We start from the raw sequence: 25,922 nt of genomic DNA, 5'->3' as shown, positions 1-25,922 counted from the left end.
CCCTAAAAGATCCTAATGAAGGAGGAGCAGGGTCTCAGGAGGGTAGGGCTGGCTAGAGTGACCCGCATGCAGGAGGAAAATGGGCAGAGAATGCTTTGAAGCCACTGTCGGTGCTGGGAGAGCTCTCCAAGAGACCGGCAAAGCCCTGTCCTCTCTCCTCGGCACCTTCCATCAGCCCCTTGACTGCTGTCCTCCCAATCCTACAGGTTCCCACGGGGACCCACATGTCCTGCCCCAGCTTCCCTCCAAGGACTGCCCCTTCCCAGGCAGGGAGGAGATCCAGCCCAGCAGCCCCCACTCCCCCAAACACATCGGGTTATATATAGCTTGCCGCTGCCTCTCCTCATTGGGTAATGGAGATAATTAACATGCGCGGGCTAATTAGCCAATCAAATTAAATGCAGCACCTGCTCCCAGCCTGATTGACGCCCTCACCCCCCACACACATACATGCACCCCCCACCCCAGCCCAGGGCAGGGGAGGGGGTCCCTGAAGCTCAGAGGACAGGAAACGCTCCCCTTTTTCTCCAGAAGGGGCAGAGATCCCCCAACAAAGGCCAAGCCCTGGTGACCAGAAGACTGACCATCCTCCCAACCGCCTCTGTTGGGGTCTCAGTCAGTCTGGCCTAGCCTAGCCTCTGTCTGCCTCCCTCCTGGCCCCCACCCCTGCCTCGGACACTGTTTTGGGGAGGGAATTAATTAGCTATTGATTTCCACTAGCAGAGGGATTGCGATTGCGAGCTGCTGTCCACCCCCTGCCAGCTCAGGGAGGAGGTGATCCCTCCAAAGCCCTCCCTACCTCCCACCGCAGGCCCCTGTCACGCTCACAATCCCTATTGGAAGATGGCAGAGGGGTCCTTGTGAAAAGGCCTAGGGACAGGGTCTCCCTCCATTCCGGGAACTGGACGACAGATAGCAGAAGACGGTGGGGAGGCCTCATAGAGGTGGGGCAGCAGACGCCTGGCTTCTGGGAGCCAGACGTGGTTGCCTGGTTGGAGGCAGGGTGCGAAGTGCCTGGGAGGCCAGGAAGGGGTGGTTCCCTGGCCTGGGTGTGGGGGGAGAGTGGGGGTTGCCATCGGCAGGCACGTCTGTGGGTCGCTGTGGGGGATAAGGGGCAAGGGCAGGGCTGCGCCGTGGGCCTCACACTCATTACTCGTTCTCCCCACAGCCCAAAGCTCTGCAGCACAGGCAGACCTAGCTCCACACCGGGGACAAGGGCTGCAGGGCCAGCCAGGAGGAAGCCCCAGCCCTCCCAAGTCCTCTCTCCAGGGACCCAAAGGCCCTTGGGGCAGCTTCGGGCTTGCGAATCAGAGAACCCCAAGGGGAGCGAGTGCTACATGGACACCTGGGTCCTCTCCACCCCACCTCACCCTGCAGTGCTCAGGACACCTGCTGCTCCCCGGCCTCTCCCACGCAGGGCCAGGCTTCTGCAGACCCACCTCCAGCTCACAGGGGTCCTGGTAGCCTAGGAGGCACCTGCTCAGCTCCTGCTCCGGGGCTCCCTGTCCTCAGCAGCAGCCTTACTTCCAGAGACCTGCTCCCCGCGGGCCGGGGCCATTGCCTTGCACAAGTATGTCCAGTAAAGGCGTCCCCAGGAGTTGTACCAGGCAAGGGCACCCTGCAGGCTTTGAAATGGAGGCCTCCCACACCCACTGTATCCAAACACCAGCCCCCAAGGCCCACACTCCTCTAGTGCCCACTACCAGTGCAGGGACGCTGGCGCAGTGGCCCCCAGGCTACCCTGTGGCTCACAGAGGTCAGTATCGTGCTTGCTCCCAGCCCCCATCTCCCCAGGTCACTGCTCCTCAGGGGACCGACCTCTCCCACAGAGCCCGGGATTCTGCACCCAGTCAGCACCCAGTGCCCCTACCTACACATACACTCCACAGCCTTGGGCCAAAGGTGATGCCACAGGTGGGCTGGGCCACCCTCAGGGCTGCCCTCAGGGCCTCTGCGGACCTCCTCTCACTGGCAATGTCCCAGCAGCTCTTCCCAGGTCCTCCCGAGCCACACGGCCTTGTCCTCAGTGCCACTGTGACTGGGCGGCAACTCTGGGGCTCCCCAGGCTGGACCCGCACTGGCACTGTCCTATCCCCCCGCCCCCGGGTTTTAAGAGGCAGTTCTGTCACCTTGTCTTACAAAGCTGCAGAGCTCGGAAGGGGGAATTCACTAGCACAGTAGATAAAAGGTCGCTGGCTCCTGGGCCATGACTGTTCCTCCACTCCGCACCATCCACAGCTGCAGAGCAGTGTCTGAGGCTCAGAGCCCGCGTGCTCCCAGTCTGGCCCCCACACAGGCACCCCAGATTCCGAGCCCACCCAGAACTAAAGACAGAGACCTCGAGCCACTGGGTTCACCCCTCTCATTTTTTCCTGCGGTAGAAACTGAATCCCAGAGAGGAACAGAAACTGATCAGGCGTCGCACAGAAGAGCAAGACCCAAGGTCACTAGCCTTACCTTCTGGAAGCTCCCCCTGTACCAGCTGATCAGACCTTGGCCGTCCGGCCTGACCAGTGAGCAAATCAAAGCAACTTCCCGAGTGAGCTAGTCCAAGCCCACTCCGGCAGAGCCCCGAGCGTGGGCCCTCTCCCACATCCATTCAGCCCCCTCTGGCCTGGTGCACAACACACGCACGCGCACGCTCGCACACACACCTCCACCATGGGAATGCCAGCCTCCCTCTGGCTCTCCTCGCCTCACGCCAACATCCTCTCATGCCAGCTGGGAGTGAGACAGCAGGGGCCTCCCCCAGGCGCCAGGAGGAAGAGCTGGTTTACACACATTCTGGTGGCCCCAGAAGGCAGCCCGTGGACAGGTGGGAGCAGTGCGTGCTATGGGGGGAGGAGATTTTGGCTCAAGCTGAAGAGAAACTTGCTGGCAATCCAAAGTTGGGAGTGTTGCGGAGCAGCCTGCCTCAGGGGCACACTCCCGCCTGCAGGGGGCTGTGAGATGACTACTGCTCAGGATGCTCCAGGGGCTCCTGAGTCACAGGGGCAGGGGCCTCAGACCCCTTCAACCCCAAGGTCCCTAGGTCAGCATGTTGTAGAAGATGCCCTCCAGCTCCTGCAACACCCACAGGACCGAAGAGTGTTCCTACTGCGCTTCCTGCTCCTTCTTTCCAGTTCTGATGGCCTCGCAGAGACGAGGGAAGGAGACCTGGGCCTATCCACACCCAGCCCCAGCCCCAGCAGGGACAGAAACAAAGTCGTACACTAATCAGATGCACTGGCTCCGGAGCTGGCTGCCAATGCCAACTCTACCCCTGTCTAGCTGGGTGATCTTTGGCAAGTTTGTTAGCCTCTCTGTACTTCTGTTTCTTTCCATGTAAAACAGGGGTGGGAATAGTGTTGGCAGAATTCAAATTAATATGTGTAAAGCACTCAGTACAGCACCGAGCAGAGACTGAAGCGTGAGGGGTGTGTTATGCTAACAATCACTTCTAAAACACTCCATCTCAGCCTTTTACACTTTACAAAACTACAAGCACCTAACGTTTCCTTTGATTCTCACCAGGACCCTATAAGGGGTGTAAGTTAGGCAGGTGTTATCGCTTCTCCCTTTTACAGCAGAGAAAACTGACAGGGCAGAAGGGGCCCACGATGTCACACAGCTCGTAAGTGGCCGAGCTGGAGCTCAGGTCTGAGTCTAGCCAAGCCCTGGGCTCCCGGCTCTTCTCCACTCTGCCAGGCAGATAGAGGTTGGTAGACCATGGGAGGTAACGCCAGCAGGGCTGAGAGGGAGCGGGTGTGTTTGCGGGTCCCCTGGGCAGGCTTCTGGGTGCTTGGGGGAAGCAGAAAGGACCTGGGGATAGGGTGCCGGCTCACGGTGCCACAAGGAGGCTCTGTCAAGCGAGGGGGGCTGAAGAAGGGGGCGGGCTGGGGCCGGAGGTGCTGAGAATGACTTGGCGGAGCGGGGGCTGGAGCCCTGGGGTAAGCAGTGCATGGGACGGGCACATGGAGTGTCCCCGTGCCAGGCACAGCTGGGGCATGCCAACCTGGATGGGGGCACCCCAGCAATGCAAAAGGGGCAGATGCTTCCAGGGGTGGCCTTGTGAATAAGCCTGAGGTACCCGGGGACGTACCATGGCAGGGTGTGTGTGTGTAGGAGAAGTTATGAGAGCAACCACCCACCGGGGGCCCTCTATGTGCCTGACAAACACATCAGATGAAAGGAAGTTCACAGAGCCGGGCACACAGTAGGTGCACATTAAGTACCATTGTTATTGCCTTCTTAACCATCTCATCTAGTCCTGCTAACACCCCTGTGATGTAGGTATGAGAGCACCCATTTAACAGATGAGGAAGCTGAGGCTCACCCAGGGCAGAGTGGAGTCCATGCAGCCTCACCCTCGCTGCCTCCCCCAAGTTAAAGGGTGATGGCAGCGGAAGAACAACTTTGAAAATGACAGTAATGCCGTGTGTGCTGGATTCTTTGTTGAATGAGTCTCGGGGAGCCCACAGGCCTGTCAGTATGGAAGGGGCAAGATGGGAGAGCCACAGGGACAGATGGAGCTGGGGGTGGGTGGGGTGTGAGGATACACATGGGGCATCCCCGCAGGGGCTGGCGGGGTGCTTCCAATGAACGCACAGTGTGTCTCTGCAAAGGCAGAGCAGGGGCCCTGTGTGTGAAGATCCATGTGGGGGTGATGTATCCGGGTTCTAAGGAAGGCCAGGTGGGCTGAGTGAGGCTAGACCCAGAAGGACTGCATGATCAAGAGGGGCGGGAGGGCCTGGGGCTTGGGGCTTTCTGCGGGGTACAAAGGTAAGAGAGAGGGTGGAAGAATGAACTGGGGATGTGAGCCAAGGCTGAAGGGTGTGAGAGGCAGCACAGCAGCCATGTGGAGTCCCAGCTCCTCAGGAGGCCGAGGCAGGAGGATGGCATGAGCCCAGGACTTCAAGAACTGCCCAAGCGACACAGTGAGACCCCATCTCAAAATAATAGCCCGGTATATGTGTAGACCGGCTTGCGCACGCACACACATGTGCACTCACACAAAGGCTTGAGGCCAAGCGCTTCAGACCCGACAAGCATGTGGCGCAGGATGGTTGTCTGGAAGGCATATGTGCATGGGGGCACCCGGGAGGGAAGGTGTGCTCCAGGGAGGAAGGCCTAGGTGGCAGGGGTAGGGGTACTTGAGGTGTATGTGGGCATGGGGAGGGGAACCATTGGATGGAGGCCTGTGCACGTCTGAGCGCGAGGGCTGGCAGTGGTGTCGGGGGACCCAGGGGCAGTATGTGTCGAGTCGTGTACGTGAAAGCAGGATTCCCGGGGGAGGCCTCAGAGGCAGGCAGCAAGGTGGCAGCCTCTCTGGGCGGGAGTGTGGGTGGTGTGCTCCGGGAGGTGTGCTGTGTACGCAGGTGTGTGTGCCTGTGTGGGCGTGTGTCTGGGTGGGTGCCACCGAGCATGTGTATTTGTGTCAGAGTGTCTGTGTCACTGGCAAGGGCGGGCAGGAGAGAGCAGCTGGACCTGGGTAGAGACTAAGTCTGGAAGGGACGAGGGACCCCCAACAGTCCCTCCGGAAACCTAGCCCCCTCCTCTCAGAAGCCTGTTGTCTGTGTGTACTCAGCAGGCAGAGACGCCAGGACAGGCCCCGGCTTCTGGAGAGAAGTCCCCAGCAGCCACTGCCCGCCAGTCAGTCCCGCCCACCCGTGCAGCTGAGGACAGGATGGGTCTGAGAACACCTCCCCAACAGGAATGAAGGGCCTCCCAGCCAGCCTTCTCCCCTGCCCCCAGGAAGATCCCGCCCAGCCTTGGATGCCAGCATCCCTGAGCTGCTAAAGCACCCACAAAATAAAGGCTCCACGGTTAAGGGACCAGCTGACCGCCCTCCTCCCTTCCTTCCTGCTCCCTTTTCTTCCTCCCTCTCCGACAGAAGACAGAGAATGTAAAACCACCTTTAAGTTCACCCTCCCCCAGGAAGGAACACCCAGACTGGGAAGGTGAACCAGAGGAACAGGAATGAATAGAAGGTCCTCACCCACCCCACCACCCAGCACCCAGAAGACCAAGGTGTACAGACCCCCAAGCAGAGACCCAGGACCCACCCCTAAGATTTATTTCCTCACTCCAGGCCGGGTCTGCCTCCACTCCACCTCCAGGCTGCCCCTCCCAGCCCTTGCTGGTTCAGTGAGGCACCAGATCCCTCTCCCAGGACTCAAGGGGGTGAGAGTAAAGGAGACGCCCACCCAAAGCCAATTTTGCTTCCAACAGCCCATCAAGGTTCAAGAGCTCACACTCCAGCCCAAAGAACCCAGGGAAGACTGCTCCTTCAGCTGGGGAGAAGGCTGGGATATGAAAAATGGTCCCCTCCTCTTCAGGGGTTGGGGAGCCAGCCTAGGGCCCTGCAGCCGATCCTCTCCCCCTGCAGCACTCTGACCAGAACCTGTCGCCTCCCCCAGCGCATTCCCACCCTAGCAGAGCCCCCTCCTACTGGTTTCCCAGTCTTGCTGCTCATCACCCTGGCCTTCCCCCGCAAGCTTCTGCTCCTCTCTCTCAGGCCCCCCACCTTGCCCAGTCTCCCCCGGCACAGACCCCTCCCTCCCTGAGCACCGTGGCACCTTCCCCTCTGCTCCCCCCATAACCTCCTCTCCCCTTGGCTCCCACCCCCAGTAGAGCAAGTCCTCTGGCCTGCTCCTCTCCTCTCCACTCCTCTCCTCTCCAGCCCCTCTCCTCCTCCCACGAAGCCCAGTCCCGCTGGTTTCTGCCCTGCGGACCCTCCAGAGCACAACAGCTCCCAGCCCCCTGGCCCAGCACTGCTTCCAGTTCCTGGGGACCCTCTTCAGAGCCCCTCTCACAGCCCTCTAGATGCCCCTCCTTCTCTCCCCATCCCTTCCCCCAACGACCCTCCCTCTAACCCCTCCATTCGCCCCAGCTCAGGGCCAATGCCCCCTTCCACAGGGAGCTTCCGACCGCCAAGCCCCCCAGCAGCTTCGCCTCCTAGCTGTCACCCAGCCAGACCTCTCAGCTCGGCGCCCCCGCCCCCAATCCATCCTTCCTGCCTCCCCCGCCCCCTCCGATCGCTCCCCTCCCCCGATCGGCTCCCGCCCCCCGCCCGTCTCCGCCGCAGCCCCCCCTCCCGTACCTAGTTCTGGGGGCGCCAGGAGCTGGAGAGTAGGGATCAGAGCCCCGGGGTCGCCCCGTCTCCGGCGGGTGGCAGAGCCGGGACCAGCGGTTTTGGCCGCCTCGCGCCTCTCTGGTTCCCAGCCGCGTCCCCGCCCGCCCCGCCGCGGTGCCGCTCCGAGGAGGATGCTCCGCGAGTCAGGGCGGCTGCTCCCGCCGCCGCATCCCTGCAACACCGACTGACGGCAGCATCAGCACCAGTGCCCGCCCCCAGGGCGCGCGCATTGGACCACGCTGCGCCAACGGACGAGCGGCGCAGCCAATGCGAAGGCGCAGAAGCCGCCAGTCCCGCGGCTCCACAGGCCCACCTCCCTCCCCCGCGCGGGACCCAGGCGTCCCGGCCCCAGGGCATCAGAGGGCTTCCCGGCCTCTCGAGGTCTTTAGCCCAGACGCCCGGGTCCCCAACCCAGCCCATTCCCAACCCAGCCTCAGTGTCTTTTTCCGGAAACCAGGTGCCTTAGCTCCTCGCCCTTGGGTCGAGCCTTCAGGTCCTGCACCTTCCACACCCCACCGGCGAGTCCTGTGTGGCAGCGATCAGGACTGGGACAAGCCAAAGGAGAGGCGTGGACCCGGACTTGGGGCACCGAGGAAGCAGGACTGATGCGGGGCCTGAGCCGCAGCGCCCTCTGCTGGCTGATCCCGGGGGTGGGCCTGGGCTGCGAGGAGCCTCGGGAAGGGGACCCCGGCCGCCCTCCCACTGCAGGGCCCGGGGGGGGGGGGGGGGGGGGGGCGGGGGCGGCTGGGCAGCCGGTCCTCCTATCTGGGAGCCTCCAGAACCGAGGAGAGAGGGTCTTTGGTGGGATAAGGTGGAAGGCGGTGGGGGAGGGAAAGGCAGAGATGGGGGTGGGGTAAACCTAGGGGCTTGGGGTTTCCCAGCCCAGTCTCATGGGAATCCCAGAGTTTGGAGCCAGACTCCCAGTTCTGCCTAGTAAGTTTGGGGGTGGGATGGCGGGTACTCATGTCTGCTCACTGTGGGAAACTGGCAACAGCCCCCTCTCTGTTCTGTCCCCCGACCATGAGTTTCAGGTGGGTACTGGAGTGCGCAGCAGCTCTATCACCTTGCATGCGTCTGAGGGTGGGGAGGGGACATCCCTTTACTCACTCAGGGAAGAAAAGGTGGACCTAGCACCTAGTGTGTGTGCCACTAAGTAAGCTGAACACTGCCTTCTGAATGAGGCTGTGTGTGTGTGTGTGTGTGTGTGTGTGTGTGTACGTGTACACTAGAGCATTTTGCCAGCTCACTCCAGGACCCTGTTTCCTGTTGCAGGGTCTGTGATCTGCACAGCTGGTGGTAGTTGGCATTTTGTAGCCAGAGGCAGTGTACAAGAAGTCACATTAAACCACTAATGCATGCATATGCACACACAGCCAAACACACTTATCCGTGCAAACAGGCAATCCAAAGAGACACCAAGAACACCTGCAAAAATGCCCCATCATGGTAAGTGCCTCAGGAAGCACATACTTGCTCACATATACACACACTATGTACACAGGTGCCTTTACGCTCAAGGGCAAATACATGCCAAGGGAAATAGGTACAGACAGGAGACCTGCCCACAGGGTCACCCTGCCCATCTAAGCACTTCACAGAGACCGATCAATTACTGAAGAGATTAATGTGGACACTCCCCCAGAGGGGCCTGTGAGAGGGTAGAAGGGGGATCCAGGCTACAGGGGGTGTTTGCTAAGGGTTGGGAGGGAATCAGGTCCCAGACTTCAGACCAGCTCTGACCTTGGAGAGACCCTCAAGCCATCCTCACCAAAGCCACTGGAGGAGCCAGAGAATGGGAACTGCTGAGTCAGGGCCTGTGAATGTGAGATCACCTCTCTGACCCCAGGGCCCAGTGCCCCTTCACCCCGCAACCGCATGCACCTCTTCCTGCAGCCTCCTCTCTGGCATGCGTGTCCACCCAGGGACCAGAGCAGAGAGGGACAGCGAGGTGCGGTGACTCCTAACAACAACTCTCAGACCCTTCTAAAGAGTCTGGGTGGGGAGGGAGGTCACTGGTTTCCTGGCCACACAAGGCTTTGCCCATCAAGGGCAGAAAGGTCACTCAGTGGCTGCTGTACCTGTCTGCCCCGCCCGCTACAGGGATGTCTCAGAAAGGTCCCGGAGTCAGATGCCTAATGCAGTTGGGACCCAGCACTTCAAGACACACACCCCAAACACACAGGTGCCCTCCCACTGTGATGTGAGAACACACACCCTTCTCCCCTGCACACAGGTCAGCGGGGACATGGGGAGGGGACATGCAGCAAATAGAGTGCATGTCCCTGCACACACGTACAGACGCACACTGCAAACATGAAGCTCAGACATCCGATTCTGACACATGCGACCATGAAAAGGCGGCACACGTCACATCCCGGGCGGAGCAGACCTGAGCACACGACTCACGCACACACACTAGGAAGAGGCCGGGCTGGGGCCGGGGTGGGAAGGGGAGCGACCAGGCTGCAGGGATGGAGGCAGCGCGGAGCGGCGGGCGGTGCAGGAGCTAGCTGCTCTTCACAACACAATCGCCGTCTGTTGTTATAGCAACTCAACCCCCAAATCGTGAAACGGATATTACAGCCTGAGAGGGGGAAGGGCGGGAGGGGGCTGAGGACAGAAGCTGGGCCGAGCAGGGGACCCAGTGAGGAACAGGGCTGAAGCTGAGATGTGACAGGGAGAGAGAAGGGGTGACCCGAAATAAAGCAAAGGCCAGGAGGAGTGAATTAGGAAAAACAGAGATGGATACGGGGTAGGGGGCCCGGGGAGGGCAGTCACAGGGGAGCTGCTGCACATGGAGGATCTGGGGTGCCGTCTGTCTCCACCTCAGGATGAGCCCACAGCTGAAGGGCACCCCCCAGTTTGGGGGGACTGGGGTGGGAGCTCCCAGACTCCGCTGTCCAGAGTCTCCTGAACCCAGGGGCAGCCTGGCCTGGCTCCAGAATCTTTAGGAAACGCCGGAGCAGCCCTCTCCACCCAGGTCAGCCTTAAAAGTGGCCTTGGCCTTCTCCAGGTAGTTGTGACTCACAGAACCTCCAAGCTGCAGGCTCAGGAGGGAAGGAGGAGCTGGGTTGGGAGAGGCCTCCGGAGGCTGAGTAGAGGATCAATACGCATTTCCTCTGGAAGTCACTGTCCTTCCGGCTGGCAGCAGCACCAGGCCAGGAGGCTGCCTGATGGGGAGTGTCCCCTGCCTAGAGGCACACAAGCCCAGCCGGGGTCTGTGGCTGTCCATGCCCCTCTGCCCACAACAGCCAAGCTGTCCTCTCCCTCCCAGGATTCCCGAAGTGAGCACCCTGTTGCTAGAGGTATTCAAGCAGTGACTGAAAGGCCACCTGTCAAGCAAGGTAATTCTGATTGCAGGCGGAAGCCTCTGGCTATGTGACCACTGGGCCCAGCAATTCTGGGGTGCACAGACATACTAGTTTCAAGGTTTCAGTCCCAAGATCCTGGATTCTCAGATTCTAGACCCTCCCCAAGATTCTTCTGTTCCAAGGTGTTCTGGTTCTAAGATCCTATTCCTCTGATCCCAGCCACACAAGATACAAGATTTCCCAAGTCTCTCTGGCCACAAGTTCCAGGTCCCAAGATTGTCCCTATAAGTACAGCCCCCCAGGATTCTAGGCTCGATGGTCCAGGTTAATTACACGGGCCTTTTTATTCCATCTGGAAAATACAAATATTCACAAGAATCTGTACAACCTTAGGGATGCTGTCCCCGGCCCTGCCATCAGCACATGCCACCCTCACACCCAACCCTAGCCCCAGACTCCTGCCCCGGAACCCCAGGCTCCCTGCTCTGGTCCAAATCTTTCCTCCAAGGCAGGAATGAGTCCTTGATAGAGTGTCAGCTGGAAAGAGAAAAACAGGTTGTGAGGGAAACAACCCGCCCCACAAGCAGGCCCCAGACCACCATTTTGAAGGAGCACCCTTTCCCCAGTGCCCTTCGCCCTGCCTCCTGCCCTCAGAGGGAGCTCCAGACCACCCTGGGCGGACTCACCTCTTCACAAGTGGATGTCGAACACTCCGTCCTCCACCGCCTGCACCTCCTCCTCACGGATCTCTGCAGGGGGCAGAGTTTTCCCAGAACCCACTCCTGGGTGCAACCCTCCCTGTCTCACGGAAACAGCCCCCCACCCTGGAAGCAGATCCATCCACCGAACGACCCAATTTTCAAGGTTTTTTCCCTAAGTTTTAGTTTTGCCGCGGCTTCCTCCACAGCCGCAGATCTGTCCAAGCAGTGAGCCTGAAGGTCAATTGTGTGTGTATTTCACATTTCAGACCCCAGCACTTCTGGAAGGCTCAGTGCAGATGGTCTTATCTTTTCTATTTTTGAGGACAAATACCCTGTGTCTGCCTCTGTTTCTGAGGACGTAGGCCACTGAAAATGGCTGTGGTCAACTGCCTTAGGCTCCGGTTTAACATAGCTGTTCAGACCGTACTCCACCAGGTAATTATTTGGTGAATCGTCATTCATCAAACTGATCTAAAACCCTGGAGACCCTCAGAAAGCAGCCAGGAGGTTATCAGGGTCAGGAACTTTTCTCAGAACATTCAAAAAAGGAAATGCGGAGCCAAGCATGGTGGCGCATGACTGTAATCCCAGCAGCTCGGGAGGCTGAGACAGGAGGATCTGGAGTTCAAAGCCAGCCTCAAAAAAAGTGAGGCACTAAGCAACTCAGTGAGACCCTGTCTCTAAATAAAAAACAAAAAAGGGCTGGGGATGCAGCTCAGTGGTTGAGTGCCCCTGAGTTCAATCCCCAGGACCAAAAAAAAAAAAAAAAGGAAATGTAAGGAAATGCTTCATGTGACTCTTCCAATCCTTTCTCAATTCTAACAAAATAAGAGAATAGAAGCCTTTTTCACTTTTACACTGCTTTACAAATTGGAGTCTCTCTCCTCCCCAGCTTTGGAAGTTCAAGAGCTCCGTGGCTACCTTCCTGGCACCCTTACCAATTCTTCTTTATAAATCCTACCAAAATAAAAGAGTTGCAAACTCTGTACTGGGTTCCTTCCTGGATAAATGAACAGGCTGCACCGTGGCCCTGCCTCCCTCCTCTACAGGCAGCGTACTGAGAGACTCTTACCTGGGGGCCGGGAGCCCCTTCTGCCAGGGCGAGGCAGGGAGAAGCTGAAGGCCCGGTGGTGGGTGTGCGTGGGGGAAGGGGAGGGTGCGGAGCCCTCCAGGGTCACACTCTGGGCCCTGCGCCGGCACTCCACCGACAGGCGGTCCTTGCACTGCTTGTGGCAGTTCACCCCACAGGCTGAGGGACGGAAGAAGAGCCCAGCCAGGGCCATTGGTGGAAGAATCCTCCATCCTATCCTGCAGCCCTGAACTTCTCCCCAGGTTCCTTCGCTCTGGAGCAGCCGCCTCACCAAAATAAGAGTCCCCTTCCAAGGTGTTCCTTTCTAATTGCCAGCCTATCCCCTCTCAAAAGTTCTTTGCTTCTAGGCAGCCACCCCACCAAAGTGCCACTCTCTTCAAAGCTGACCCTTCACCTCGATCAGCATGCCTTCCTGGTTCCACTTCTTGGCAGTTGTTTCACCAAACTAAAACTTCCCACCCAGAAACTAACTTTCCCAGGAACCTCGGCCCGGCAGCCCTGCGGTTCATCCCATCTTACCTCGACATTTGAGGCCCTGCTTGTAGATGCCCAGGATCTGCAACAGAGCAGGGGGTCGTGCTGGGGAGTAGGGATTTAGAGGTGATGTCTCGCTCTTGCTTCCCGAGGGCAGGGCCTGGAGCCTTAGAACCCGCCTCGGGACCGGGCCAGAACCAGCAGAGGCAGGTGGAGTTGAGGTTCGCAGGGGCGGGGAGACTCCGGCAGGGGCGGGGCCGGCGGGAGGGGCGGGGCGTGGGCGGAGCTGGGCTGGGGGCTCACCAGGGCTTTGCAGTGGCGACAGGCGACCGGGCGCAGGGAGTTGCTTTCCTGGAAGTTGTGTACGAAGCCCATGCGGCCTCCGAGCACCGAGCTGGAGCGCAGGAAGTAGGAGACCATCTCCTCCCGGCTGATGCAGCCATCCCTGGTGGCGAGCGGCGCCTGAGCTCGGGCTCCTGGGGGCCGCCCGCCCCCTGCTCGCCCGCCCCGCCCCTGGGGAGCTCAAATTTGAACCTTGGTCGGGGGAAGAGAAATAAGCGAGACTAGGAGCCACACAGACGTGGCGGCTGCCACGAGCTGGTCCAGTGGTCTCCGGCAAGTGGCTCTCCTGGGTTCCCTCCTCCCTGCCCCGCACGCTTCGCGGGGAGCCCTCCCCACCCGATCTCGGCCCGCGGCTCCCAAAGCGCGCTCGGCGCAACACCTGTCAGAGCGGAGCCCCAGCCCCAGGAGCTCTCGGATGCCTGCGTTCTGGGGCCGGGAGGGGCTGCAGGGCTGCACCCCGCTCGCCGGACACCTGTGCTCCAGGGTTCCCTCCTACCAGGGTTTAGGCACAGCCCCCTTTCTTACTTATTTTAGGGGAAGAAGGAGCCCTCAGTTCAAATTCCAGCTCTGCTCCTGACCATGTGACCTGATGCTGGTGAATGTCCCTGCGCCTCCGTTTCCTCATCTACACAGGGACATCGTAATACTTCCTACGCCTGGGAGGATTTTGGTGAGAATTAAATGAGATCATGCACACAAGTGGCCATGTGGGCAGTAGGTCCTCAGCCGCCAGGAGTTATTTCCAGCAAGGCGGGCCCTTGTTTGAAACTTCCACCCACCGTGTCGGGGGTGGTCCATACTGTGACCCAGGTGGTCCTTCAAATCCATGGAGCACTGGACAACTGTCCATTTAGAAAAATACACAGTACATGTAAACCTCATCCTGGGTGTGGGACTTACACTCTCACTAATTCCAATGAATGAAGAACATGGACAAAAATAAAAGTATACAAGTATCTGAAGAGATGTAAGAGAATCATGTTGTCATCTCGAGCAACTGAGGGCCTTTCTACACACAACACAAATCCAAGAAGTCATAAAGGAAAAGACTGACATATTGGACACACAAACATTTTTTAAATTTTATATGGAAAAAACAACATAAAGGACACACAGGGAGAAAATATTCAACACATTCGACAGCAAAGGGTTAATATCCATTAACAGAGAGTCTAAAAACCAAGGAGAAAAAGACCAACAAACCCAGCCAGAAACTGGTCAAAGAATATATGAACAGGCAGTTAACAAAAGAAATATAAGTGGCCAATAAACATATGAATAAATAAGCTATCCCCAATCATATTAAGGAATGCAAATTTAACCAAGATACCATTTGCCAATGAGACGGGTAAGGCTGTCAGGCTTTGTAATTATAGTGTGCATTCTTGGCAAGTAAGTCAGGACTCAGGCTGCGGAGGGGGTGCAGACTGGTACAACCTTGTCTGAGGTCAGTCTGGCAGCCTCTCTCCTAATTTAGAATGTGCATATCTTTTGATCCAATTAACCCCACTTCTAGGAATTTCTCCTACAGAAATACTGGCCCGAGTGCATGGGCACAAAGAGGGTCACAGCAGTGTGGCATATAATTATAGAAAAACACTGGAACAGGCCACACTCTGCAGCTGTTCTGAAGCATGAGGTAGTTCTACATGATTTCACCTGAAAGATGTTTGTGATGCAGTGGGAAAAGACCCCAAGGAAAAAGCAAGGTGTGGGGTTCCTTGGAGACCATGATTAAAAAAAAAGAAAAAGAAAACCCCAACTTACAGATACCTAGATGCTACTAAAAATATATCAAAAAATTTAAATGCATAGATGATTTTGCAAGAAAGGAATGGAAAACCCTCCGGTTCCAGAAACAAAGAGCTTCAAGGTGAAGCAGTGAGTTGGGGTTGGTCCTGGGAGGGGGCTGCTGGTCTTTCTTTTCTTTTTGGTGCTGGGAATGGAATGCAGGGCCTTGTAAGTGCTAAGCACATACCCTACCTCTGAGCTGCAATCCCGGCCTGCAAGGTTTCCCTCTTTGTGAACTGGCTGCTGGGGCTCCATACCCAGGGAAGGCTGGGCATTAGGCCTGGGAAGCCCCGGAGGTAGAGTTAAGGCTGAGCTGTGCTTGAAGCTGGGCCTCCAGGGTCTTAAAGGACCCCAACCTCACTGCTTCTGGCTTAACTTTGGAACAAGAAACAAAGCAACCACAACAAAGTCACTGGCAGAACTGGATTTATGCTATCATCCTGTTTGTCCATGAAGCACACACCAGACAAACAAAATCTATATCTATTTTGACCTGCATAGAAAAAAGACTGGAAGGACAGGTATATTGCCCAACCATTAACATTAGTCACTTCTACCTGTGGGAAGGAGGAGGGGACTTTCACTTCTTACCACCTGTTTTTTTTTTTTTTTTTTTTTTTTTAATCACAGATTTTTTTACAATGTGGGAGTTATGGAACAACAGACTGTCAGGTGCAGTGATGTATGCCTGTACTCCCAGCGACTCTGGAGGCTGAGGCAGGAGGATCACAAGTTGGAGGCCAGCCTCAGCAACTTAGCCAGGCCCTGTTTCAAATCTCAAAATTATAAAATTAAAAGTGTTGGGTATGTATCTCAGTGGTAGAGCACATTGGGTTCAATCCCCAGTACCAAACCAAAAACCAAAACCAAAAGAACAACAGACTTTTGAAATACAGGTCACATTTAAAAATAAACGATGGACCTAGGATGGACTGTATATTTTCATTGGGGTTTTGACTGCTCAGCAAAAATGGGGCATAAACATGGTTGCAGAGGGCATGTTTAACCTACTTCAGAGAACCAGATGTTTTCCAAATTGTCAGCATATGAATTGTGGATAAGCAAGTGGGTGCTGCTAATTACAGGCCTTTCTTATCTATTCATTAAAACCGGCTACCCAGGCTTGACTCGCGCACACTTTTTGCCAGCTGTGAGCTCCACAAATAAAACAGCGCTCATGTAGCAACGGTCCCCAAAACTCAGTCCTTCAAGACTCAGGTGGCGCCCCTCTGTCTGAATTAGTGAGGCAGCAGTGCTCCTCTAGGCTGGCGGCCTCCTCTGCCCAAGAAAAATCCAGCAGTCCCTCCCGGCCTTGGCGGCGCCCCCACCAAGGTCGTGTGATCAGTGGCCTCGTCAGGCACATGCGGAAACTGAAGCCCTAGGGGAAGCGAGCCGGGCTGCCTGCCCTCTCCCCCAGCCCCCGGCCCTCCTCACTGGTTCTGGTCCAGGTCCCCAAAGGCGCTGAGATAAGGGAAGTTGCCGCGGATGATCTGAAACTCCTCCTGTGAGATGTGGCCGTCCCCATCGACGTCAAAGTTCCGGAACACAGACTGGGGTACACAGAGGGACATGAAGGGGCAGGAGAGGGGAAAATAAAAGGAACATCAGGGCCCATCCTTCCCACAGACCTGTGTTAGGAAGGGCATCGGAGACGGCTCCCTGCCACCCCACCCGCATCAGCTCCGCCCGCCAGCCTGCTCTGCCTTGGGCTTCCTGGGGATGGAGCGCTGGCCCTTGGACGGGCACTAGTGGTGGCTCCCAGGGCAGCTCTGGCAAAGCCACGCCTCACTAACTGCCACATCCACCAGCGGACTTGCCTGCCCGCTGCTGCAGCTCGGGCTCCGCGACTCTCACCTCCACCATCTTCTCTATGTGCTCCACCACGAGGGCCTGGTCCAGCTTGGGCTTGGCAGCCGAAGTCCACTCTTCTAGCACTGGGGGCCGGGGAGGGGGGGTGCAGCTGGTGGGGCTGGTTGGCTGTGGGAATGGACAGGGCGGTGCTAGGGCCCAGGGGAACAGAGGGGCCCTTAGAGGACAAGGGAGCCTGCCCAAGGCCACTGTCCACCCCCAGAACTCCTCTGCCCAGCAAGCAGGTTGGTGGGGTAGCTGCAGAGAGCTTCTCTTGCTGGGCATGGTGGCACACGCCTATAATCCCAGAGGCGAGGGAGTCCGAGGCAGGAGGATCACAAGTTCAAAGCCAGCCTCAGCAACTGTGTAAGCCCCTAAGCAACTTGGTGAGACTCTGTCTCCAAATAAAATATAAAAAGGGCTGAGGATGTGGCTCAGTGGTTAAGCACCCCCGCGTTCAAGCCCCAGTACTTTAAAAAAGAGTATTTAAAAAAAAAAAAAGACTCTCATCCTCACACCCGGGATTCTCAGGTGGGGTAGAGAAGTGGGGAAGCAGGCAGCCCCTCCCTCACCGAGGACTTGGAGCGCGGCTCCCGCTGCAGAGACAGCTGGTACAGCTCATCCTCCGTCTGATACTGATCCAGAGACACCTGGAGTACACAGGTCTGGTCACTCCCTCTGTCCCCTACAGTTCTCAGGAGCCCCAGTCTAGGGTTACAGGGCCACCTAGAGGCAATGGCTTGGCCCAGCTCCCAGTTAGATTCTGGACAAAGCCGGGCATAGAACACAGCCCAGCCACCCCCACGCCAGCCTGCACAAAGACCAGAACACAGCTTGGCCTGACCTGGAACCCAATGGGCTGCTAAGACTTAGTCAAGAGGCCAATTCAGAACACAGCCTGAGCTCTGACGCTCATCCAGAAGCCAGCTCAGATTCCAACCCTGATCCCCACCCAGTCTCGAAGCTAAGAATTCACTCCAAACCTTCACACTTGAGCCTTGGCCCAGTGTCCAGAACTATGTCCAGCTCTAGACTAGACCCCGACTCCCACTTCACTCTCCAGACCCAGTGCAAGGTGAGGGTCAGAACTTCAGAGGCCAGGACTATATTAGAAACTACATCAACTGGCAGAATCCAGAGCTTGACCCCAGACTTTGAACATAATCCACCTCCATAAACTGGACCCAGATGCAGGACCCAGGCCCAGCCTCAAACCAGCCCACGGTCCTCCTGCCTGCCTCAACCCCAGACCTCAGGTCCCAGCCCTGACCAGTCTGCAGCCCATCTCTGTTCAGCCCAAGCTCTAGAACCCAGGCCCCATCTCAGTTCCTTGAGCGGGCCCCAGAACCCAAGGTCAAGCCCACTGCCAGGCCCAGGAGCCCAGACCCTCACCGTGAGCAAGCTCAGCAAGTCAGGATTGGCTTGCACCGGCGGCCGCAGGCTGGTCACCATGGCCAGCTCCTCCAGGATGCTGAACAGCTGCTTCATCTTGGCCCCATTGAGCCGGGTCCGAGCAGAGTCCAGCCAGTCAGGCAGTGCCAGCTGCAGGGCCACTAGGTCCTTGAGATGTACCCCCAGGATGGGGAAGCGGAAGCCTACGCAGGCTGCCAGCTGGCGCCGGTAGTTACCATAGTTGCCTGTAGCTGTCACTAGTTCCGTCAGACCTTCCCAGAGCTGGGAGCAAAGGGCAGAGGATCGCACCCCCCCTGCACGGAACATCCTCCCCACCTCCCCTGGAGAGGTGGGAAAGGACGAGGAGAAAAGGTCAAATCCCCCTTACTGGCCCCCCACGGGGCTCCCTCGATCTCTTAGTTCACACCTCATGAGTTCAAAGCAACACCCGCTGCCAAATACCACACCTGCACACCAGCCCTGCACACAGGGCACCCTCAACATGGAACAGAAAGAGAAACGGAGGCCCAGCGAGGCGAGGCAGCACAGGCCACCCAGGAGGACACCCCTGGCTGTGCAGAGGGTAACACGGAGAACTGCACACCCCGTACGTCCAAGGACCGAACAGGCACATAAGCCGGGGTGGACTTACAATAGCAAATGGTCTGAAAACGAAAATGAGGACGGATTGCTCCGCATGACAGGATGAGAAGACTCTCCCAATCGGGCGGAAGGAAGGGAGCAAGACACCAGATAGCATAGGACACGATTCCGCTCAGAGGAGGTTAAAAAGGGGCACCCCAAATCCCCATTAGATGTAAAACCACAAAGAAAAGTGACATCACTGTCACAAAAGTCCTAACGCTGGCTACCTCTGGTGGCGAGGGAATTAAGGTGCTTGGGTCTCTACCCCTAAGCTCTATTTCATGACCTGGATGGTGGCTGCCCAGTGTCTTCCTCATAATTTTTCTTTGAACCGCTCACACGATCTACCTGCTTCTCTATGTCTATAATACCCGATGTGGTACAAAGGAGAAAGCACAACCTTTGGGGTCAGGCCAACCTGAGTCCCCCTGTCACCGGCATTATGCAACTCCTCCAAGACTCAGTTTCCTCCGCTGTCAAGTGAGGATGGCGGCGCTTAGACCCCCCACTGGGAAGCACACCACGGGCCCTCCCCGGCCCAGGCACCTTGATGGTCTCGGGGCTGACATGACTGTGGGTCTCCTTGAGGCGGGAGATGGAACTGTGGCTCAGGCCCCCAACCACTGCCATCAGAGTGTTGAAGTTCTGCAGCTGCAGCAGCTTCTGAGGGGCAACAGAGAGGGAGGCAGCGAGTCAGGAGGTGAGGCAGCCTTGGTGGGGAGGAGGCGGAGTAGGGAGAGGAGGGCACCTCGGCCACGTGGACGAAGTGCGTGATGACCAGTGCCCGCTGAGGAGCGGTGGGCTTGCTGAGGATCATGAGCTGCACCCACTGGGAGACGCTGTTGAAGAGGGAGATGAACCGCTCCAGGACAGGGTTGTCCACGGTGCAGCCATGAGTCACGAAACTGTGATAGTCCTGGAACTGGGGGCGGGAGGAGCAGCTCAGCACGGTGCTGGCCCCTCAGCCTCCCTGTGACCCAGCCCGCCCCTCCCGGAGCCCCCTTCCCAGCCCGCACTTCAGCCCAACCACAGCCCTGGGTCCACACCAGGATCTTGCAGAAGGAGCGATACTCCAAGTAGGTGAGATGCTCTGCCAGCTCCATGGGCTCCAGGTGGTCGAACAACAGGGACATCTTGCGCTTTTTCTGTCCCACGGGGTTCCGCTGGGTCACCTGCCGCTTCCACTTGTAGGTGGGGCTGAGGGGGCAGGGGAAGTGAGCCCTGTGCTGGGGACACCCCCTCCTCCTCTGGCCCCACACTCACGCAGACATGCTGCTCGGGCTGACTGGGGACCTGTGCAGTGGGAGTCACTGTCCTAGGCACTAATGGCCCCAGTCCTGGCAGTTCTTCCATCTCCCCCTCGTCATGCGCTCCACACACACTTATGGACAACGTACTCTGTGCCAGGCGCTGCACTAGGCGCTGGGGAACAGAGGTGAGCAAGACACGGTTCCTGCCCCCGAGGAGCTCACAGTCCACTGAGGGAGACAGACACAGAAACACACGATCACTGGACAGTGCAACACATGTACCGAGGCCTTTGCACAGGCGTCTGTCCAAAGTGCCATGGGAAAACAGGGAGCAACGAGGTCTGCCCTGGAAGAGCCCAAGCCCTCAGACTGCGGACTCCACATTGCAGCCGAGTCTTGGTGGCCCGGGGAAGGAGACAGGGCAATGACAGCAGTGGAGCACCACGGTGGGAAGGATGCAGGCGATGCTGAGCGAACCCCGTGCAGCCAAGGCGTGAGGTGCGTGGGATGGGCGATGGGCCGTGGGAGATGAGGCGGGAACACCAAGCCGGCCTGAGACCACAAAGGGCCTCCGTGGCCAGACAGGCATTTCAGAGGCGACAGGGAGCTATGGAGGTTTTCAAGCAAGAGAGTGACATGACCCCCACTCATTCAATTCAACAGACATTTATTATTAAGCGCAGATGGTGTAGGATGTTGAGTCCCCCCTGAGGTCCCCCCACGCACACGCTCTCGATGTCGATGAGGCTGCTGTGCCTCCGGTTTCCTTCTTGGTCTAGCAGCGCCTTCAGTTCCTTGATCTGCTCGGCCAGCTCTGGGTTCAAGTCAAACTCTGCTGGGAATGCTGAGATCCAGTACCTGGTTAGAGGGACGAAATCACAAGAATCACTCAAGGCCGGGCTGCCCCCTCTGTCCCCACGTGGGCAGCCAAAGGCACCATCGGAACTGCAGTCCTTCAAAGAGGGGGAAAGAGCCTCAAAACTGGGTTCCCTATCTCCCAGCTCTTTCCTTCCCCAAGGCTAAAGAGCCTCCTGAGACATCCACCCGCACCAAGCGAATAAGAAAAGGGCTAGTGGAGGAAGGGGGTCTGCAGCAGCAAAGCCCACCTGGACATGACCCGAGGGCCCTAGGTCCACTCTGGCCAGTCCCAAGACAGAGAGGAAGGAGCCAGAGGAGGGGTCAGGAGCCAGGAGGAAGACTCACCTGACCAGATGGCATGTTTTCACCTGCAGTGAATTGGAGTTGTCCTTCCGGGACTGTTGGTAGGTAAAGGGAAGTTAAGGAACACAGGCGCAGGAGCCTGACATTAAGGAGGGAGGCAGGGGTGGGCGAACCAGCGCAGGCTAGGGGCGGGGCCTGGGCTCTGCAGCGTGGGATGGGACGCCCCCTCCCCCCCTCCCGTGAGGGCAGAGCCTGGGTTCGGGAAGATGCTGAGGGTGAGGCATGAGCTCGGGAAGGGGGCGCAGGTAGGGGTGGAAAGGCAGTTTATCCGCGAGGCTGAGTGGGGCCTGGGCTCTGAGAGGAAGAGACCGTCCAGGCGGGGAGCAGAAGCCAATCCTAGGCTCTAGGGAGAGTGAGGGCAAGACCTAGGTCAGCAAGTCATGATGGGAGGACAGGGGCAGAGCTTAGGCCCTAGAGCGAGAAGGGGCCAAGCCTGGATTCTGGGACGTAGGAAGGGCCTGCACTCTCGGCCTGAGGCGCATTCCCATCCAAGATGCGCAGTGGGGTTCGCTCAGGGACTCCAACAGCGGGGGCCTGGGCGAGCCCTTGAAGGATATATGTGGAGCAGTTTTGCAGCCAGCTGAGAGGAGGGGATGTACCAGGGGTGCATCATGAGGAACATGCGCACCAGCTGCGGGTCCCGCACTTTCCCGGAGTCATCTAAGTCGGAAGGATCAAAGAGAAGCGGGCTGACCCTTGGTCCTCAAGCTCTGATCTGAAGCCCTAGCCCGCAGCCCTCTGGTATCAGACCCTCGGGCTTCACTCTTGACACAGCCGGCCTCCTGCTTTCCCAGGACTCGGAAACCAGGAGGCAAATTAAAAAGAAAAGGGGTGAAGAAGAGTAGGAAAGGGCCCAAGGAGCTAGAGGGAGCGTCCCACACAGTCCATCGTCCGGAGGGGAACCAGCTGGGGCGGAAGGAGCCTGGGTTCCCCGGGGTCAAGAATCCAGAGGTCATTTCCTGAGCGCTGGGGGAAGGGGCACCCCTTCAGATAAGCCGCCCCCACCCGTCTGCCGGAAACAGCTTCCAGGCCACAGATAGCGAGTTCCTCCGGATCCCGCGGAGAGACTGATAATGCCCCCGCATGTGTCAAAGTCTGGGACCCCGGCCCTCCCTTCGCCCCCTTGGTCAGGTTCGGGAAGACTGAAAAAGGGAAGCATTCATCTGGTTGAAGCGTGGGCACCTCTCTGCCCTGTGATGATGAAAGGCTTAAGGAGGTTGCAGGATGCGAGGGAAGGGTGGGTCCTGGCCAAGGGTCTGCCCTGGGAAGCAGAAACCCGGGCTCAGGCTCCGGACGGTGCCTTCCCGCGCCACTCACCAAAAGCTTCGATGCAGCCGCGGAGCAGCTCCTCCACCGTGCAGCCCTTGTCGAGGTCCAGGGTGCCCGCCATGGCCGCCGGGGCCGGTGCGCTGGGCCCTAACCACGCTCCGGAGGCTTCCCCAAGGGGCTCGCACCCGACCCTGTCCCGGGAGAGGCAAAGCGGGAGTCTGCGGAGGCGCGGACCCGGGGAGCGGCCCGGGGGCAGGAACGGGGCGGGGCGGGCACGCCCCCTGCCGGGCAGAGGCGGAGTTGTCCTCCGCGGCCACCCCCGGGGCTAAACGGTCCGGGCCCGGATGGTGCAACCCTCTAGTTGGGAAATGGACCCGCGGAGAGGCTTCCGGCCCACTCTCCGAGTTGCTGGAGGGCCGAAGGGCTCCACGAGGATGAGGCCCATCCCGCACTCCAGGGGTTGGTTGGCTGGTGTCCCAGCCCCCCACCCCAGGCCCTCTCCTCGCGCCTGCCCCCCAGAAGCACCTGCAGCACCCCGCAGCTCGGCTCTGCGCCCCTCCCGCTTCCCTCCCTGCACAGCCTCCCTTCCCCCGCAGGGTTATTTTGGGAACCCAGAGCCTGAGGGGACCTCGGAGGAATTTCTCCCTGGGATGGGAGGGTGCAGAGGGAACCCAGGCGTCCCGCCCGCATCGCCCCTCCTCGGCGGGGCTGTGGCGTCCCCCTGGGGCCTGCCCTCGGGGCGGCGGGCTGTAGTGCAGAGGAACATTCCTGGGGTGGGGCGGGGGCGCTGCGGCCCGGCGGCGTCAGCGGGAAGCCGGAGCCTGGGAACCGCGCGCTCCCAAGTCAACTCCATGAAGGCCCCAGGGGTCCCGGCTCCGCCCTTCCACAGGGCCATCTTCCTTCTCAGCCGGGGACCTCATTCTGCACAGGCGAATCGTGAGCGCATAGAGAGTAGGGTGCCCAGAAGGGGGCGCTAGCGCCGTGGGGTGGCCATTGCGGGCATGACAACACCAGCAACTTGGTCACTGGCAGGGGCTATACGCACCCATGCAGGGACAGACTCTCGTTCAATACCCAAGTTGTATTCCGGAGGCCAGGGACCTACGTTAGGTGCAGGAAGCCCCCTCTCCCACCCACCAGGGCCACAAAGCACTTGCCTCCTACCCTCTGTCTCACACAATGGCACCCACGCCCTGCGCACACCTGCACTGGGAACCACCCCCCCGGGAACACAGATTCCCAGCTCATCCACCCTACAACTCAAATCCGAGGACGAAGCCGCCTCCCAGACCTGCCGTTCACTTGAGCCAAGCCAACCTCTAGTTTCGCGGTCACAGTGGCGCTGACATCCCCACACGTGTGCACACACGCCGAACTGTATGTCTCCACGCATGTACTCTCCCCACACATGCACACACCCCCAGGGCGCGCACACGCCCATTCTGCTGCCCCTCCCCCTTCATCTGCGGTCCAGGGCGAGCCCTGCAGCCTCAGCGCCCTGACTCTCGGGACCCTTGCAGAGCCTTGCCCCAAGGAAAGGTACCCCGCCCCTTCACATACTCCCCCATTCTGGGACTAAGGGGGCTCCTCTACGGAGTTCTCGGGCGGACTTTTCCTTTCAGTCACCAGAGCTGCCCCGCCTGGCTCTGCTGCTTCCATGCTGTGACCTTGAGAATCACTTGGCCTCTCAGCCTCAATTTTCCAATCTGTTAAATGGGGACTGGCAGGGAAAGGTCAGGCTGAGAGATGTAGCAGGGAAGAACTGGGTGCGCTGTGATGTCCCCCCTCCCGCAGATACTCCAGAGCGATGCAGCTCTCTCCCACCCCGGACGGGGACCGCAGATTCCCCACCCATCCGCCACCCCAACCTGGCCGCGTCGCCCCGAGGGACCCTAGGGGCCGCGCCCTCCTCTGCTCAGCGCCCCGCCCGCGCTCGCTCACTCACTCTTGGGACCCGCCGCAAGGAGCCCGCACAGGGTCCGGCCGGCCACCTCCGTGCGCTCCCGCCCGCCGACCTCGCTGCGGCTGCGGCTCCAACCCGCTCTCCGCGCCGCGGCCCAGCTCCCCGCCGCCCCGCCCCCGCGCCGCAGCCGCCCCCTCCCCTCGCGCCCCGCCCCCCGCCCCTGCGCCAGGCTCCGCACCGCCGGCTGCGCCTCCTCGGCCGGGGCTCCCCCTCGCCCCGCACGCGGCGGTCCCTGCGGCAGCTTAACCCCTCCGCTGCCGCGCCGCCCGGGAGGCCGGCGCCGCGGGCCGAGGCTGTGCCCCGCGCCGCGCCGCGGGTGGGCGAGCGGAGGGACGCGGGGGGACTGATCTACAACCCCCCGCCCCCACCCCGGACGCCCCGGTGCCCTCCGCCCGCCTGGGTGTCGGACGGAGGAAACCGGGAGGGGCAGGAAGCGGACTGCGGTGGGGAAGGGGCGCCCCGCCCAGCCCCCGGCCCGGGTTCCTGTTTTCGAGACTAACGGTTCCCACGGGGCTAGCGCGGCCCCGGGGCCGGGCGTCTTCCTGCGGGCGGTGGGGACGCTAGCCTGGTGGAGGTCGGAGGCTTGGGGCAGTGGGTCCTGTGAGTCGGATGGGGCCAGGACGAGATGAGACACTAGGACGAGGGACACCCGACATGCGGCCCGGGGGTCTGGGGATGGGCGAGGGGCTTCTCGGGTTCACCCCGGAAGGCGTGGCTCCCCACAGGCCGGGCGCAAAGGGGCAGCTGCCGCGGCGGTGGCTTCTCTGTAGCTTGGGGCCTGGAGGCCTGGGCCCTGCAGGAGCAACCTGGGAGGGGCGGCCACAGGCAGTTGGGGTCCCCACAAGCCGGGCCAAGGGAACCCGTAACAGTTTCCGGCCGTTTCGGTCAAACACACTCGCTGTGAAACCACGGGCCCCAAACCTCGCTTCTGCGGCGTGCCCCTCCCTGCCTCAGGCCGGGGGCAGGACCTCCTCCCACACCCGGGTGTCTCGGTAACGTGAAAGGCACAAATAGGCTCCGCCTGGCCCCCACTTTCCCCATAATGAGGGGGACGACAAAGGCCTCGCCTAAACGGTCTGTGCACGCCCCCTGCCCTAACGCTTCCCCCTACACCACGACTCTACCAGGCAAAGCCACCTGCTAAGAGACCCTAAAACGCCGCAGTGGGGCGGGGTTAGGGGCGGGGCCAAAAAGGCGCCAAGGACCCGTAGGCCCCGCCCCCTCCTGGGGTCCTCCCCCCACGGTGTGGATCCCCTGTAGTTGGGGAGGCTTCATCCCGAGTCCCGACTCCCAGTTCCAGTGGGCCCCACCCAGAGGACGCCCCGCCCCCGGCCAGCCTAGCTGGCAGCTGACCTAGTATGGACACAGCAGTGGGAAGAAAGGCGTGGAGGCTGACGCTAGGCGAAGGGAGAGTTGCAGGCCCCGCCCCCATCGGCCGCTCCCCAACCGGGACGCACCTGCCGAGCCCGGGTAGGAGGGTTAAGAGTGTGACTGCGCAGCTGCTGTTGTGC

The 25,922-nt window shown here is 59.5% G+C and overlaps 2 protein-coding genes across 8 annotated transcripts in view; both read right to left on the bottom strand.

Moving 5' to 3' along the window:
* NRXN2 (neurexin 2) overlaps positions 1 to 7,284 on the bottom strand; it is a 101,285-nt gene extending 94,001 nt beyond the window's left edge. The window contains 1 exon segment of the mRNA XM_079104058.1: positions 7,082 to 7,284. The gene's annotated coding sequence lies outside the window, so the exon portion shown is untranslated.
* Positions 7,285 to 10,744: 3,460 nt separating this feature from the next.
* On the bottom strand, positions 10,745 to 25,707 carry RASGRP2 (RAS guanyl releasing protein 2). 7 transcript variants are annotated; one of them, XM_079104217.1, is made up of 16 exons: positions 25,549 to 25,707; positions 22,497 to 22,639; positions 21,737 to 21,839; positions 21,162 to 21,224; positions 20,685 to 20,816; positions 19,755 to 19,905; positions 19,457 to 19,630; positions 19,255 to 19,371; positions 18,064 to 18,345; positions 17,244 to 17,321; positions 16,678 to 16,800; positions 16,258 to 16,373; positions 12,994 to 13,135; positions 12,736 to 12,772; positions 12,199 to 12,375; positions 10,745 to 11,174 (listed from the first exon to the last, which is right to left on the bottom strand). In XM_079104217.1, exons 2-16 carry the CDS (start codon positions 22,567 to 22,569, stop codon positions 11,116 to 11,118), a joined length of 1,827 nt encoding a protein of 608 aa, XP_078960343.1. In that variant the 5' UTR covers positions 22,570 to 22,639; positions 25,549 to 25,707; the 3' UTR covers positions 10,745 to 11,115. The 7 variants fall into 7 exon arrangements, with proteins under 7 accessions (XP_078960343.1, XP_078960342.1, XP_078960341.1 ...); XM_079104216.1 differs by lacking the exon at positions 25,549 to 25,707 and adding an exon at positions 24,590 to 24,803; XM_079104215.1 differs by lacking the exon at positions 25,549 to 25,707 and adding an exon at positions 24,394 to 24,517.
* Between the last annotated feature and the right edge of the window lie 215 nt (positions 25,708 to 25,922).

Source organism: Sciurus vulgaris, assembly GCF_902686455.1.
Source record: "Sciurus vulgaris genome assembly, chromosome: 11".
Lineage (NCBI taxonomy): Eukaryota > Metazoa > Chordata > Mammalia > Rodentia > Sciuridae > Sciurus > Sciurus vulgaris.
Note: the sequence above shows the minus strand (reverse complement) of the source record. Positions and strands in the feature narration are given on the sequence as shown.

What these genes read in the sequence shown, in the direction of transcription:
- RASGRP2 (XM_079104213.1), bottom strand. Translation starts at nt 23,138, where the DNA reads ATGCGGGCGGGACGCCTGGGTTCCCTCTGCACCCTCCCATCCCAGGGA. An exon ending in GCTCCTTCTGCAAGATCCTG is followed by an intron (nt 19,631 to 19,754) that starts GTGTGGACCCAG and finishes TCCCGCCCCCAG; the next exon opens with TTCCAGGACTATCACAGTTT. An exon ending in AGCCGCGCTCCAAGTCCTCG is followed by an intron (nt 16,801 to 17,243) that starts GTGAGGGAGGGG and finishes CCATTCCCACAG; the next exon opens with CCAACCAGCCCCACCAGCTG.